General features: G+C 42.2%; 1 protein-coding gene across 4 annotated transcripts in view; it reads right to left on the bottom strand.

The window, feature by feature from the left end:
• The window catches only part of DSE (dermatan sulfate epimerase), a 65,523-nt gene that overhangs the window by 4,950 nt on the left and 44,334 nt on the right, over window positions 1-16,239 (bottom strand). For 3 of the 4 annotated variants that reach the window (XM_073337108.2, XM_073337109.2, XM_073337110.2), the window contains 3 exons: window positions 11,983-12,236; window positions 8,946-9,185; window positions 1,129-1,336 (listed from right to left, as the gene is read on the bottom strand). In XM_073337108.2, the coding sequence (XP_073193209.1) occupies window positions 1,129-1,336; window positions 8,946-9,185; window positions 11,983-12,236 (702 nt within the window). Of the gene's footprint in view, window positions 1-1,128; window positions 1,337-7,323; window positions 8,515-8,945; window positions 9,186-11,982; window positions 12,237-16,239 lie in introns of those variants that run through there. The other variant, XM_073337111.2, reaches the window with a different exon arrangement.

The following is a 16,239-nucleotide window of genomic DNA, read 5'->3' as shown; positions in this document are numbered from 1 at the left end:
TTGTTCCACAGCCAATGGCCCCTAGTGGAGAATGCTCTACAACCACCCCCTTTCTTTATTAAATCCAGGAGACTTCCATGCAAGTGCCTCCACTGACTGCAATAGAAGCACTATGGCACAAGAAGAGAGGGAGTCTCTGAAGCAGGCATGTCCCAGGACACTTAGGGCTTATTTCTGTGACTCAGATCAACTGAAAAATCTCACTCCTGAATGTTAAGATGTCTTCCCAGGGGAAGGAGTCTCTTAACTACAGACTAGCCAGGGGTCCTTGAGTGCATGAGGAGGAGTTTGCACTAAATATATAACCAGCACAGCACCCAGAGGGATATTTGGGAGCAAACAAGCCATGAATTTTCTCAATGTGCATATCTTAATTACAAAAACATATGCATGAAATACACCTGTTGATCCACTGTGGGGGAAAAACATGATGCCAGTTTAAACGTTGGATACGTACATACACTACTGACCAGCAAGAATTGGATGTATTAAAGGCCCTAAAAGATTTTCATTTCTTGTCTGCAGTGGAATGATCTAGTCTTACAAATTAGGGCTGAGTTGTAAGTTATGTGGAAAATGTGGCTCAAGTCCTGTTCCAGATTTTTTTTCCATTTTAACATTGCTTACTTGCTAATGTATATACCATTTTTAAAAGAATCTATGTTTCTCTCTTTCTTTAAGCATTGAAATTTACATTTAAATTGCATTTAAAAGAAAGAACTGGGTTTTAAATGAGCTTGTAACTAACAACCAAAACACAGAACAAGCTGTAACCTGAGTGGAAAATTTTTTGTTTTTTGTTAAAGAACTCATGTGGGAACTTTGATATAAGAATTTCACTGCCTTTGAAAATGCTTGTCTACAACAATGCAACTAAAAGCATTGCCAACAAACAGATGGAAAACATGTGAAAACAAGTTCTGTGCAAGACCTGTGTTGTATGTGTCCATATATTATATGGCTTGAAGAAGTTCTGAGTCACTTTTTTTAGACTAGACACAGTTTAGGTTGCACATGACCAGCATAACATCCATTTGTACAGTTCATTACAAATCGGAAGTTAATGGCTTATCATTAATGTCAAGCAGCTGCCATGTTTCTTTGAAGCCTACTCATTCTGTTTCATACCAGAGAAATTCAGTGTGAAGAGTGCACCACCGCTGCCCTTTGGATGGAGTCCCGGGGCCTTCCACCACTCGATTCCTTCTGATCTGATCTGCCAGCCAATTCCCACTGCCGTTGCGCATGACAAATTTGTCTAGAAACACCAACTGGCTCTCTGGCCCATAGAACCAGTTATAGTTGGAGTCTGCAATTGCCACAGTTCTCTGAAATCCTTGAGAAAAAGTTAAAAGGAACACAAGAACAAGCAAATAAATGCTGTACTGTAAAATAAGCATGATGAAGCCAAGCATTACAAATGGGCTTACCCTTTTAAAGTATTTATAGACATACTCTTGAATGACCCACAGTCAGGTTATACAGTAACTATTTCCCATTGCTGTACCATACTTTAATACTTACCTTTCTTCTTAAACTAAAGAAATCAAAGGTGCTATAGAACTGTCAAGGAGAAAGGCCTCATCCACCTCCCTTTCATAGATTCATAGATACTAAGATCAGAAGGGACCATTATGATCATCTAGTCTGACCTCCTGCACAACGCAGGCCACAGAATCTCACCCACCCACTCCTACGAAAAACCTCTCACCTATGTCTGAGGTACTGAAGTCCTCAAATCATGATTTAAAGAGTTCACAGAGCAGAGAATCCTCCAGCAAGTGACCCGTGACCCATGCTACAGAGGAAGGCGAAAAACCTCCAGGGCCTCTTCCAATCTGCCCTGGAGGAAAATTCCTTCGCAGCCCCAAATATGGCAGTCAGCTAAACCCTGAGCATATGGGCAAGATTCACCAGCCAGATACCCAGGAAAGAATTTAACCCCATCTAACAACCCATCGCAGGCCATTGGGCCTATTTACCATGAATATTTAAAGACCGCATTAGCTTTTTTCACAGCCATATCACATTGGCGGCTCATAGTCATCCCATGATCAACCAATACTCCAAGGTCCTTCTCCTCTGTTACTTCTAATTGATGCGTCCCCAGCTTATAACTAAAATTCTTGTTATTAATACCTAAATGCATAACCTTACAATTTCATCCTATTACTATTACTCCAGTTTACAAGGTCATCCAAATCTTCCTGTATGATTTCCCGGTCCTTCTCTAAATTGGCAATACCTCCCAGCTTTGTATCATCGGCAAACTTTATTAGCACACTCCCACTTTTTGTGCCAAGGTCAGTAATAAAAAGATTAAATAAGATTGGTCCCAAAACTGATCCCTGAGGAACTCTACTGGTAACCTCCCTCCAGCCTGACAGTTCACCTTTCAGTAGGACCCGCTGTAGTCTCCCTGTTAACCAATTCCTTATCCACCTTTCAATTTTCATATTGATCCCCATCTTTTCCAATTTAACTATTTAACTAATAATTCCCCATGTGGCACAGTATCAAACGCCTTGCTGAAATCTAGGTAAATTACATCCACTACGTTTCCTTTGTTTAAAAAATCTGTTACTTTCTCAAAGAAGGAGATCCGGTTGGTTTGGCACGATCTACCTTTTGTAAAACCATGTTGTATTTTGTCCCATTTACCATTGACTTCAATGTCCTTAATTACTTTCTCCTTCAAGATTTTTTCCAAGACCTTGCATACTACAGATGTCAAACTAACAGGCCTGTAGTTATCCGGATCACTTTTTTTTCCTTTCTTAAAAATAGGAGGTATGTTAGCAATTTAATCTCTCACAAAGGATAGTATTCAGTTTAAAGATTTTCTTTTTTTTACGTCAGTCCATGCCCTTTAAAGTAACTACAGCTCACAGAGGCTCCTCAAGGTAAAATGAAACCTATGCCCTGAAAAAACTAAAACAAGCGTGCTTTGTTGTTTAAGTATCTTTCTGAAGCAGATGCCTCAGGTATCATGTGGCATCCATGCAACCCATTCTTCTAATGTGGGTGTGTACTGCTATGTGAAAGGTATTCTCGCCTTCTGGGTGGTGTTCAGAATACACGGCCAAATCTTTAGCTGATGTAAATCAGCAAAGCTCCACTGACTGTATCAGAACTATGCCCATTTATGACTGCAGAGAACTGGCCCCTAAAATCCATCCAAGTTAGGATTTTGTACTTTCACCCATAGTTTGAGGTTAAACTTGTATTCTATGGCAGGCTGAACTGATGTGGATACAGAAAGAACCAATGTAAAGAGCCCAACTGGAACAAAAATCTTTTCTGAAGGTTGACAAAGTTTGGTTACATTTTTTACCATTAATTTTCATATTTACATCTCTGCACTTTGATTCCAGCTGGGACTTCAAAACAAAAGTATGATTTGCAGCCTGATCAGAGGAGAAAGTACAAGAAAGTTTGGAACTGTGTTGCCTTTTATAAGATGTCCAGCCTAATTTTGCTAACTCAAGAAGTTACAATTACTCAGAAACAGTTCAGAGCAGGAACAGAATTTTGGACTACTTACCCAGTCTGAGGCAAACCTCAAACTTTTCATGTTCTCCCCACATTACTATATTTCCCATTTCCCCCTTTTAAATCTTTCCTCAGTTCACACTCCAATAGCTGCTTTGCAAAATACTTCACGAGTACTTCATCTTATGTCTCCTCATATCCAAGTTGTTTAAATGTCATGACTCGTCTGTTCCCAGAACATCTAAAATAGATGACCCTTCCTTTCCACCCATGTAGCTAAAATGCATGTCCATTCCTTAGTTCTGTCCCAATTTCATTACTGTAATTCCATTCTCATTTAATTCTTCTGCTGGCTTCCACTCACCTTCCACGTTATACTCGAACATCTCATTCTCTGTGCAACTCTGTGCCTACCTAAGTCTGTGCTCTTAATCCTCTCTCATTTTGCTCTATCCAAGATATTCATTTCACCTCTACTTTTGAATCCTTCTCCCATTCTTGCCCTCATGCTCCCCCACCCCCACCCCCGCAGCACCTTATTTCTGGAACGTCTTCCTTTTGCAGTTCGCAGGGCTCCAACTCTCCCCATTTAAATCCCTTAAAACACTCTTCATTAAACCTCCCAATGTTATTGCACCTATGTGAATGATGCTGTCACATACCTATCAAAATACAACAACTCATTGCTATAGTCAAAGATAGTGCCTTCCTCTGGGTCATCAAGAATATATGTCTTTTAGATTGGAAACTCCTTAGGGCAGGGACCCTGTCTCCTCCATTTCATACAGCGGTAAACACAGAAATTAACAGTAACTAAAAGAGGAGGTAGCATGGCCTAGTGCACAGAGCGGACTGGGACTCAGGAGACCTGGGTTCCACTCCCAGCTCTGCCACTAATTTATGGGGTGACCTTGGGCATAGAATCATAGAATATCAGGGTTGGAAGGGACCTCAGGAGGTCATATAGTCCAATCCCCTGCTCAAAGCAGGACCAATCCCCAACTAAATCATCCCAGCCAAGGCTTTGTCAAGCCTGACCTTAAAAACTTCTAAGGAAGGAGATTCTACCACCTCCCTAGGTAACACATTCCAGTGTTTCACCACTCTCCTAGTGAAAAAGTTTTTCCTAATATCCAACCTAAACCTCCCCCACTGCAACTTCAGACCATTACTCCTTGTTCTGTCATCTGCTACCACTGAGAACAGTCTAGATCCATCCTCTTTGGAACCCCCTTTCAGGTAGTTGAAAGCAGCTATCAAATCCCCCCTCATTCTTCTCTTCTGCAGACTAAACAATCCCAGTTTCCTCAGCCTCTCCTCATAAGTCATGTGTTCCAGTCCCCTAATCATTTTTGTTGCCCTCCGCTGGACTCTCTCCAATTTTTCCACATCCTTCTTGTAGTGTGGGGCCCAAAACTGGACACAGTACTCCAGATGAGGCCTCACCAATGTCGAATAGAGGGGAATGATCATGTTCCTCGATCTGCTGGCTATGCCTCTACTTATACATTCCAAAATGCCATTGGCCTTCTTGGCAACAAGGGCACACTGTTGACTCATATCCAGCTTCTCGTCCACTGTAATCCCTAGGTCCTTTTCTGCTGAACTGCTGCCGAACCATTGGGTCCCTAGTTTGTAGAGATGCATGGGATTCTTCCATCCTAAGTGCAGGACTCTGCACTTGTCCTCATTGAACCTCATCAGATTTCTTTTGGCCCAATCCTCTAATTTATCAAGGTCCCTCTGTATCCTATCCCTACCCTCCCTACCACTCCTCCCAGTTTAGTGTCATCTGCAAACTTGCTGAGGGTGCAATCCACACCGTCCTCCAGATCATATATGAAGATATTGAACAAAACTGGCCCCAGGACCAACCCTTGGGGCACTCCACTTGATACCGGCTGCCAACTAGACATGGAGCCATTGATCACTACCCGTTGAGCCTGACAATCTAGCCAACTTTCTATCCACCTTATAGTCCATTCATCCAGCCCATACTTCTTTAACTTGCTGGCAAGAATACTGTGAGACAGTGTCAAAAGCTTAGCTAAAGTCAAGGAACAACACATCCACTGCTTTCCCCTCATCCACAGAGCCAGTTATCTCATCACAGAAGGCAATTAGATTAGTCACGCATGACTTGCCCTTGGTGAATCCATGCTGGCTGTTCCGGATCACTTTCCTCTCGTCTAAGTGCTTCAGAATTGATTCCTTGAGGACCTGCTCCATGACTTTTCCAGGGACTGAGGTGACGCTGACTAGCCTGTAGTTCCCAGGATCCTCCTTCTTCCCTTTTTTAAAAATGGGCACTACATTAGCCTTTTTCCAGTCGTCCGAGTTTTCAAAGATAATGGCCAATGGCTCTGCAATCACATCCGTCAACTCCTTTAGCGCTCTCGGAAGCAGCGCATCCGGCCCCATGGACTTGTGCTCGTCCAGCTTTTCTAAATAGTCCCGAACCACTTCTTTCTCCACAGAGGGCTGGTCACCTCCTCCCCATGCTGTGCTGCCCAGTGCAGTAGTCTGGGAGCTGACCTTGTTTGTGAAGACAGAGGCAAAAAAAGCATCGAGTACATTAGCTTTTTCCACATCCTCTGTCACTAGGTTGCCTGCATCATTCAGTAAGGGGCCCACACTTTCCTCGACTTTCTTCTTGTTGCTAACATACCTGAAGAAACCCTTCTTGTTACTCTTAACATCTCTTGCTAGCTGCAACTCCAGGTGTGATTTGGCCTTCCTGATTTCACTCCTGCATCTCCGAGCAATATTTTTATACTCTTCCCTGGTCATTTGTCCAATCTTCCACTTCTTGTAAGCTTCTTTTTTGTGTTTAAGATCAGCAAGGATTTCACTGTTAAGCCAAGCTGGTCGCCTGCCATATTTACTATTCTTTCTACACATCGGGATGGTTTGTTCCTGTAACCTCAATAAGGATTCTTTAAAATACAGCCAGCTCTCCTGGACTCCTTTCCCCCTCATGTTATTCTCCCAGAGGATCTTGCCCATCAGTTCCCTGACGGAGTCAAAGTCTGCTTTTCTGAAGTCCAGGGTCTGTATTCTGCTGCTCTCCTTTCTTCCCTGTGTCAGGATCCTGAACTCGACCATCTCATGGTCACTGCCTCCCAGGTTCCCATCCCCTTTCCTTCCCCTACTAATTCTTCCCGGTTTGTGAGCAGCAGGTCAAGAAGAGTTCTGCCCCTAGTCGGTTCCTCCAGCACTTGCACCAGGAAATTGTCCCCTACACTTTCCAAAAACTTCCTGGATTGTCTGTGCACCGCTGTATTGCTCTCCCAGCAGATATCAGGGTGATTGAAGTCTCCCATGAGAACCAGGGCCTGTGATCTAGTAACTTCCATGAGTTGCTGGAAGAAAGCCTCGTCCACCTCATCCCCCTGGTCTGGTGGTCTACAGCAGACTCCCACCACGACATCACCCTTGTTGCTCACACTTCTAAACTTAATCCAGAGACTCTCAGGTTTTTCTGCTCAGAGACTTGAGCTCTGAGCAGTCATACTGCTCCCTTACATACAATGCAACTCCCCCACCTTTTCTGCCCTGCCTGTCCTTCCTGAACAGTTTATATCCATCCATGACAGTACTCCAGTCCTGTGAGTTATCCCACCAAGTCTCTGTTATTCCAATCACATCATAATTCCTTGGCTGTGCCAGGACTTCCAGTTCTCCCTGCTTGTTTCCCAGGCTTCTTGCATTTGTGTATAGGCACTTGAGATAACTCACTGATCGTCCCTCTTTCTCAGTATGAGGCAGGAGCCCTCCCCTCTAGCGTGCTCCTGCTCGTGCTTCCTCCTGGTATCCCACTTCCCCACTTACCTCAGGGCTTTGGTCTCCTTCCCCCGGTAAACCTAGTTTAAAGCCCTCCTCACCAGGTTAGCCAGCCTGCTTGCTAAGATGCTCTTCCCTCTCTTCGTTCGGTGGAGCCCATCTCTGCCTAGCACTCCTCCTTCTTGGAACACCATCCCATGGTCAAAGAATCCAAAGCCTTCTCTCCGACACCACCTGCGTAGCCATTCTTTGACTTCCATGATTCGACGGTCTCTACCTGGGCCTTTTCCTTCCACAGGGAGGATGGATGAGAACACCACTTGCATCTCAAACTCCTTTATCCTTCTTCCCATGTCGCTTTGCATCTCTGTTCCTCACTAAAATGGGGATAATGCTACTGACCTTCCTTTGCAAAGCTCTTTGATATCTACTAAATTAAAAGCTAGTAACTATTATTTATTGAACATAGTCATTGCCCACTGTGCTGTATGAAACAGAAGAAGACATAACCTACTCAAAGGATATTATAAGTCCCGTATTTTGGATGTTAAATAGCAATACAATTTATCACTAGAATACATGGAATACCTTAAAGACAGAAACCCATGGTCATACTATGTATACCAGATAATATATACACTAAACAGAAAACAAAGAACTTCATAGAGCATAGGAAGCAAATAATGTATGATTTAATAGAGATACAGAAGATAGTTACTCTTTTGCCCATCAGTCCTAATAATTTTCTTCTCCTGATACTTTCCCACAGAAAAATAAACTTCTTTTTCATGTAGCTGGGGGACACCTCTCCTCATTTAACCTTTCCAAAATTTCACCCAGCAGGGGTAGCTTTCCTTTCCACTACCTAACTCCGATAGTAGTTCTATGCCACAGTGACACAAGCTGAAATGCAGGCCCTTCACTGGTGCCTAAATAGTTATTTTTCTGTATAATCTTAGGCACTCACACTGGAACAATTTGGCCCATGTCTCCTTGGACTGCACTGAGAACCCTACCAATAGAGCTAGTTAATATTCTTCACATGAAAAATATTTTAATCAAAATTGCTTTTTCTTTAAATGAAACTTCTTGGGGAAAACTGATGTTATGAAACCTTTAAATTTTTGTGAAAATGCCTACAACATTTTTATCAATATTTTTATGCAAACTATCAATTTTTTCCATTCCAAAAATCCCTCTGTTTTCACTGCGATGATTTTGGTAAGAGAAAAATTTCAGTAACAATTTTGAAAATGATTCTGACAGAATTCCAAGAAAAAATATCAAGACAAAATTCACACACGCAAAAAAACAAAACAGAAAATGAATCCATATCAAAGACAGAAGCAACTTTGAAATGTTAAACTTTTTCGTAAAATCATTTTCTTATTTTTTGACCAATTCTAAGGGCCAGCACTTAATAGACAACAATAGTGTCATTTTCATGCAGGTATATAAAAACATGCAGAATGCTGCACTATTTGAGCTATACAGAATTGTACTTTAACTGTTCCGATGAAGTGAGCTGTAGCTCACGAAAGCTTATGCTCAAATAAATTTGTTAGTCTCTAAGGTGCCACAAGTACTCCTTTTCTTTTTACTTTAACTGTGAAACTTGTAATTGATTTAGAAATTAGCAGATGTCCCCTTCATCAATCCAAGCTACCTACCTGGCAGGACAGTTCTATACATAAATGCAAAGTGCTCTTTAAGCCACGGGTGATTGAAGTGGTTGATGTCAAAATGCCTTTGGACAAGAAACATATATTGAAAGAGAGATCTGGTGGTGTAGCTGCCATAAGCCACTCCTTCATAGAGGGATCCATCTGTAACTTCTCGCAGCAGGACTATAGACTTTTCCATGATTGACAGTACTTGCTTAGTCCACAAGTATGCTTCCTGAAGATAGCCTGAAAGAGGAAGATGTGGATAAAGGTGACAACTTCATAACATACTATGCCTTCAGGATATGATTTTTTTAAAACAGGGGTGCTCCAAAGTATGACCTCTGCAGTCCTAAAATATGACCTAAGTCTGCCATCTCCTTGCAGTTGTAGGGTGAGAAGAAAACTGCATGCAGATTTTAATTTCTGATGAACAAAGGAGTTCAAGCTTAATTTAGTGAAGAAAATCTGCCAACACCTAATTGTTATTAACCAGGGACCACAAATAAAGGAAGCACACCTTGTACTTTCAAAGAAAGATGTCCCTATTATGCTCAATACACTCACATAGTGAGACTCATCTCTTGCCACATGGGATCATGCATTTGAAATTAAAACAAAATGCAAACAAATCCATGATCTCCACCAGAGGGCTCCAATAATGGAATTATCCAAGTCATTTATTTTTTAGCAATATGGTTGCCACAAGTGAAACATTCACAAAACACACACACTGATGGGTGGGTGCTTAATAGATACAAATGACAATTAACAATAAGAATATTGAATCAAGAAGTTTAAACTTAAAGTGCAATTAAATATTACATAGTAAAAGATGGTCCATACTATGTACATTTTTAGAATACTGTACTATCTAAACATGTACAAATTTCTTCTGAAGAAAAGATTATCAGAGGTCTTACCATTCTGGTCCCTTTTGGCTTGTTCAACAAGTGGGGAGAAATTGAAGGAAGCCCCCACACAGCGCCATCTGCCCATCAGCTAGCCAAAATGTGCACCCAAGCACAAATATTGAGAGACTAGTAGTGGCAGCAGCAGAGCGTCCAAAGAGAGCAAGGTATGTGGACGTGGCGCAGAGATCAACTGATGCAGGCAGCTGGCACATACTATACCATGCTAAAAGGTACATTAGTGACTGCTCTGTGAGAACTCCCTTCAATGATCTTAGAGACATTGTGCCACCGTAACACACATAATGCCTCCATTATAGTGATGAACACCACCCTTACTGTGGGCTGTGACATAAAAGCCACAATAAATATTTTGGTTGTTAATCCTTTAGCAATTCTAAGGTGTACCCTTACTGTTGATCTAAAATATCACACTAGAGAGAATTATTGTCTCATGGTTTAGCAGTGGCAGTGCATTTATCATCCTGAAACATACCGTAGGTAGCTATTACTTGGTTTACAGCTATTCCATCCCACCCATCTATTACACATCAATGTGTAATAAGGAACAAGTAGCCTATTTACTACCATCTCTAGTCGAATGTGAAAATGGTATTAATTAGAGTTTTCCTTTAGAGAACATTATGTACCAGCCTATTGATTATCCAAATATTTTTCAAAACAACTTGAGTTCTTATTTTAATTCAGGAGATCATAATTTACTGACTACTTAGACTGCACCTGGAACTGGGCTCAATTATCAGCTCTGCCGCAAACATCAAGTGTGACCTTGGGCAAACCACTTAATCTCTCTGTGCGGCAATCGCTCCCGTCTATACAATGGAGATAATAATGCTTCCTTTGTCTATTTTGTCTATTAGGACTGTAAACTGTTTGGAGCAGGGCTCAACACAAGGTGTTTGTACTATGCCTAGCACAATGGGACCTTGATCTTAATTGAGGCCTCTAGACGTGACTGTAATACTCCTTACATCTGGTATGTTATTCATATTGTGTAAAGTCATAATATTAAAATAAATTAGTTATATATAATTATACGTTTTACCTCACCTATTTGTTTGCTCTATCATATGCTAAAAGAGAAATACATTTTTAAACAGCATTGTACTGCTGGAAAGACAATCTAAAACTATGCTGCAATATTATAATACAATTTATTTTTTACTTTTTGGAAATTTACAGATATAAACTATAGAAATCAAAATTCTCCCTGAATGCTGATTTTAGTCACTATCAAGGACAGATTTATTCTGCTAATTTTAACTCAAAAGTAATATTTGTTTCATGTTACCAATTCCTAAAAGAATTGGAAGTTGCTAGAAGTAGATGAAGGTAGCCACAGGCTCACAACAAGTGTTCAACCCAAACTGCAAATTCTGATAGATTAATGATGCCAACCTTGTTGGATGCAAACCATAGTTTCTGCTCTTTACTCTCAGAGAAAGTGGGGACCACTCTCAGCTACCCAAAAGGGGAAAGATTAGATTATGAGGAACGGGTGAACATTTATCTAGGAACGGGTGAACACCCTACCTAGATAAAGCCAACTTCCAGACTCCATATGTCTGGAAAAACGCCTTAGGTATATTACTATTGCTATTTACTATTGTAGGGAGGGTAAGGTACCCTAATCAGTGATCAGTTGCAGGCACAGTACAAACACTTAACAAAAAGTCGGCTCCCACCCCAAGGAGTTTCTAGGCTATGTGCTTGGTCTGCCTTAGAAAAACTTGAAGAGCCTACACTTAGATGCTTGGGGTGGTCACATTATGTACAATTTGTTTAATACCTACAAGTGGTGATATGACAATTATTGATCTTCACCTTTACAACGGTCTGTACAATTTATACCTTGTGTAACTGATTATATATATAATATGACAACCAGCAGAGTTATATGTTTATTCAACAATAAAAAAGAGATGCTGAATATGGCTGTGCTTTAGCGGATATATACACTTGTACATCTTTACACATGGCTGAATTCAAGGTTGAGTGCTAACATGTACAACATAGAATACATACTTCTATCAGTTCCTGAGCCTTTATTCATAACTTATAAACATGACTGACACACTTTAAAAAGAATGTCCCTATTGATTGGTGCATACCTTGATTCATCAGAACCAGGCTTCCTGCCAGCAGGGCCATGCAGTTGGTAGGCTGATGGTTATGTAGGTACTGGAAACCCCATCCACGCCTGTATGATGTTTCATACATATATCCTGAGGCATTGGCAATCACTTCAAGAAATCTTTCCTGTTCAGTCTTGCTAAGGTAGTTGTATAAGAAGTCATAAGCAGTGGCAAAAGCAACCAAAGAGTGAGCAAGAGGGACCTCATCCCATGGAGCATCCTTCACTAACCTGTCAAAGAAGAAAGAGGTCAATTAATAAATTGAGTTCCAAAGATTTTTCACCAGGCTTTGATGAGTAAGTGACTCAATATCTTTGAAATTAGGTACCTAATGCAAAGAGTTCAACAGCCTTCCAACAGGAAACAACCTAGCTAGTTTTAAAATGAAGCTTGATAAATTTATGAATGGGGTTTTATAGGACAGGGTTGCCTGAAATACCAGGGGACTGGACTTAATAACACAGATAGTCCTGATGTATGTTCTGAACACAGAGAACATGCTATCTATTAACTCTCTCTGGAACATTTCACTTGTTTCTAAATAGATACAGAAGTCATCCTTAAAAACTCACCAGTTGTGTTAGATAAATGAATTCCTTTTCCATAGATTCCATATCTTTACCTCAGTAGCTGCAATATTCTAGCTTTTGCTTCAGGAGTAGATATGTGGAAAATTAGATAATATTACATATATTGAGGTAATATCCATTCATCTGAAGTAAAACTGGTAAATTTCAAGGATGACCTCTAATCTGAAAGTAATAACATAAACTTAATATTCTTCTCAATGTTTGTTACAATCTTTTATTTTTAAGTGAATTTAATGCTGGTGAAAAATATCTGCATGGCGGCCTTGGAATCTGGAGTCTTCTATGGTAGCACAGTATATCTTTCCAAGCCAAGTATTACATGGGCAGCAACAGTGCAAACTCCATGACACTGACATGCTGTGATGGGGAATACAAACCCCACACTGGAGAGGAAGGAATTAAAAGCTTCTCTGGGCTCAGGTGGCCCCATCTTGCTACACCTGCAAAGCCTGCAGATGTTGGAGGATAGGGTTGTCAGGCATCCGGTTTTTGACCAGAATACCTGGTCAAAAAGCGCCACTGACTGGGCTGTTAAAAGTCCAGTCATTGGCGCAGTGGGGCTAAGGCAGCCAGGCTCCCTGCCTGCCCTAGCTATGCATGGCTCCCGGAAGTGGCCAGCATGTCTCTGCGGCCCCTAGGTGCAGGGGTAGCCGGGAGGCTCCATCTGCTGCCCTCATCCTGAGCCTTGGCTCTGCAGCTCCCATTAGCCAAGAACTGCGGCCAATGGGAGCTGCAGAGGCAGGGCCTGAGGGCATGGACAGTGTGCAGAGCCACCTGTCTGCACCTCTGTCTAGGGGCCACAGAGACATATCGGCTGCTTCCAGGAGCAGCCTGAGGTAAGTGCCACCTGAAGCCCCCAGCTCTAGGAACCTGCACCCCGCATCCCCTCCTGTATTCCAAACCCCTTGGCCCCACCTCCCCCCAGCCTGGAGCCCCCTCCTGCATCCCACACCCCTCATCCTCAGCCCCACCCCAGAGCCTGTACCCCCAGCCGGAGCCCTGACTCCCTTCCACACCCCAACCCCTTGCCCCAGCCCGGTGAAAATGAGCGAGTGAACGAGGGTGGGGAGAGTGAGTGAGGGAGGGCGGGAGGGGGGATGGAGTGAGTGGGGCTGGGGCCTTGGAGAAGGGGCGTGGCCTTGGGGAAAGCATGGGGCAGCGGCAATCAGAAAGTTGGCAACCCTACTGGAGGAGATTAAAAAGGGAAACAAAGTAGCTCACTAGCAGGCAGACAGTGCAAGTGAGCTGACTTGCACTCTCAGCTCCTGGGAAGGAATTCCACAGGAACTCTTGCTGCCTGAGGCCTGGCTATGGTGGCCTAACCAAGCCTGCAAAGAGACCAATGATTCTCTGAGGGTCAGGAACTTTATCTTTATGTCCAATCCTTTACTTTACCCTATGGGAAGAGAGGGGACTAGTAGGAAGTGATCCAGAGAAAGAGCTGCACAACACCCCATAGTGCAGGACTTAACTGCCTATCATTGGGCTCTAATTTGGAGCCTGGTGGAGGATGTGGGCCTGGGCTCCCTGACCACACCCTAAAGAGGGATAATTGCAGGAATCTACCCCTCGATGGGGAACTTAGTTGGGGGAAGACCCTGAAGATAGAAAGTTCTGAACCGCAAGACCCTGAGCCAAGGGGGAAACCCTGAATCCTTCATTTGGTCCTGAAGACCTACCCGTTCTCTTTTTTTATACACCCCGAAAGGGGTGGACTGAAAATGTGACCTGGCTGAAGGGCTGAGTCACTGAAAGGACAGATCACTGCAGGGTGGAGCCACAGTGGAAAAGGGGAATGCCTGGGAGGAAGTCAAACTGCCACACACTTGCCTGACCACTAAGCACCACTAAGTGAGTGTTCCCCTTCACACCTGCCAATATTCCTTATCCCTGACCTAGAGGGGCCACTTCCAGAAGTCTCCATGCTCAATCAGTTCTAGGACTCTCTGTTAAGACTGCCAAGAAGAGTGACAACTATGAATGAGGTTTTTGCAATATGGATACCTTGTCCACCAGGAAGTAGATTCAGAGCACTATTGTATTTTATGTAGGCCATCAAACAGCCATGGAATTGAGCTATGCCAGAGTAAGGAAGGGAGACTTTGGCCTATAAATATGAAAGCAAATTTACACATTTAGAATAATCAAAAATACAAAATTCAAACAAATACACGAAATACCTGGAATAAAATGCTATTATTCAAAAATCTGATAGACAATATTTGCTTGTGTGAACAATAATAATTGTGCTAAGCCTAACAAAGGAGTAAATCTGAACAGGGAAAAATTTGCAGAGCAAAGGATTCTCATAATCAATAGGCTCATGTACATTTCAGACTTGTTTTGCAGAGCAGAGTTTGAAGGAATATATCCTGAATATCAATACTTGGTATGAGAAATAAGCAACTGCTTGCACAGCTTTCAGTTCTCTTTAACCTCTACTCATGCTTTTTATTACATGTTTTTTATTTATAAAAATACATTTTGAACACTGATGGGGCGGCAGGGGGATGAGTGGGGAAGAAGCAGGGGGTGAAACCTGGCTCCTCTGCAGCTAATGGGAGTTTTATCATTGACTTGCGGGGGCCAGGATTTCAACCTAAACTTTTATAAATAGCAGACTAAACAGGTATGCTAGAGTTCTGATGGAATATGATTAAAGAAGACTATACACTCATTCATTTATCAATACTGTGGAGTCACTAAGAACATAAAAGCTACCATACGGGGTCAGACCATGGTCCAATTTGCCCAGTATCCTGTCTCCAACAGCACCCTATATCAGAGCTTCAGAGGGATTGTACAAAACAGGGCAATTATGGAGTGATCCAGTCTTCCACTCCTGGCTTCTGGCAGTCAGAGGTTTAGGGTTGACCCAGAGCATGGGGTTGCATCCCTAATCATCTTGGCTAACAGCCATTGATGGACCTGTCCTCCATGAACCTATCCAGTCCTTTTTTGAATGAAATTATGCCTTTGGCCATCAAAACATCTCATGACAATGAGCTCCGCAGGATAACTGTGCATTGTGTGGAAAAAGTACTTCCTCTTGCTTTTTATTAAATCTGCTGCCTATTAATTTCATTGGGTGGTAACCCCGATTTTTTGTATGGTGTAAAAGTGTAAATAACACTTCTTTGTTCATTTTTTCCACACACATGATTTTATAGACCTCTGTCTATTATGTCCCTCCTTTAGTCATCTCTTTTCTAAGATGAACAGCCCTAATCTTTTAAATCTCTCTTCATATGGAAACCACTCCATACCCTTGATCATCTCTGTTGCCCTTCTCTGAACCTTTTCCAGTTTCACTATATCTATTTTGAGATGCGGCAACCAGAACTGGACACAGTATTCAAGGTGTGAGCACAGCATGGATTTATATAACGGAATTATATCCTGTCTTATTTTCTATCCCTTTCCTAAAATATAAAGATAGACAACTAAAGGTGTGGTGAAGCTGACTATCTTTAAGACGGTGCCTTTACTATTATCCTTTCCCAAATCCCTACATGTACATTCTGTTCCGCAACAACTTCTGTCATTTTCTGCCAAATCAAACTCTAAATCTAGTAATCAGGGCTTGTTGCCAGGTGCAACAAAGTTTCTCACTGGAGTCTGCAGTTGTTCGGTGTAGAAGAGC

Source organism: Lepidochelys kempii, chromosome 3, assembly GCF_965140285.1.
Source record: "Lepidochelys kempii isolate rLepKem1 chromosome 3, rLepKem1.hap1, whole genome shotgun sequence".
NCBI lineage: Eukaryota > Metazoa > Chordata > Testudines > Cheloniidae > Lepidochelys > Lepidochelys kempii.
Note: the sequence above shows the minus strand (reverse complement) of the source record. Positions and strands in the feature narration are given on the sequence as shown.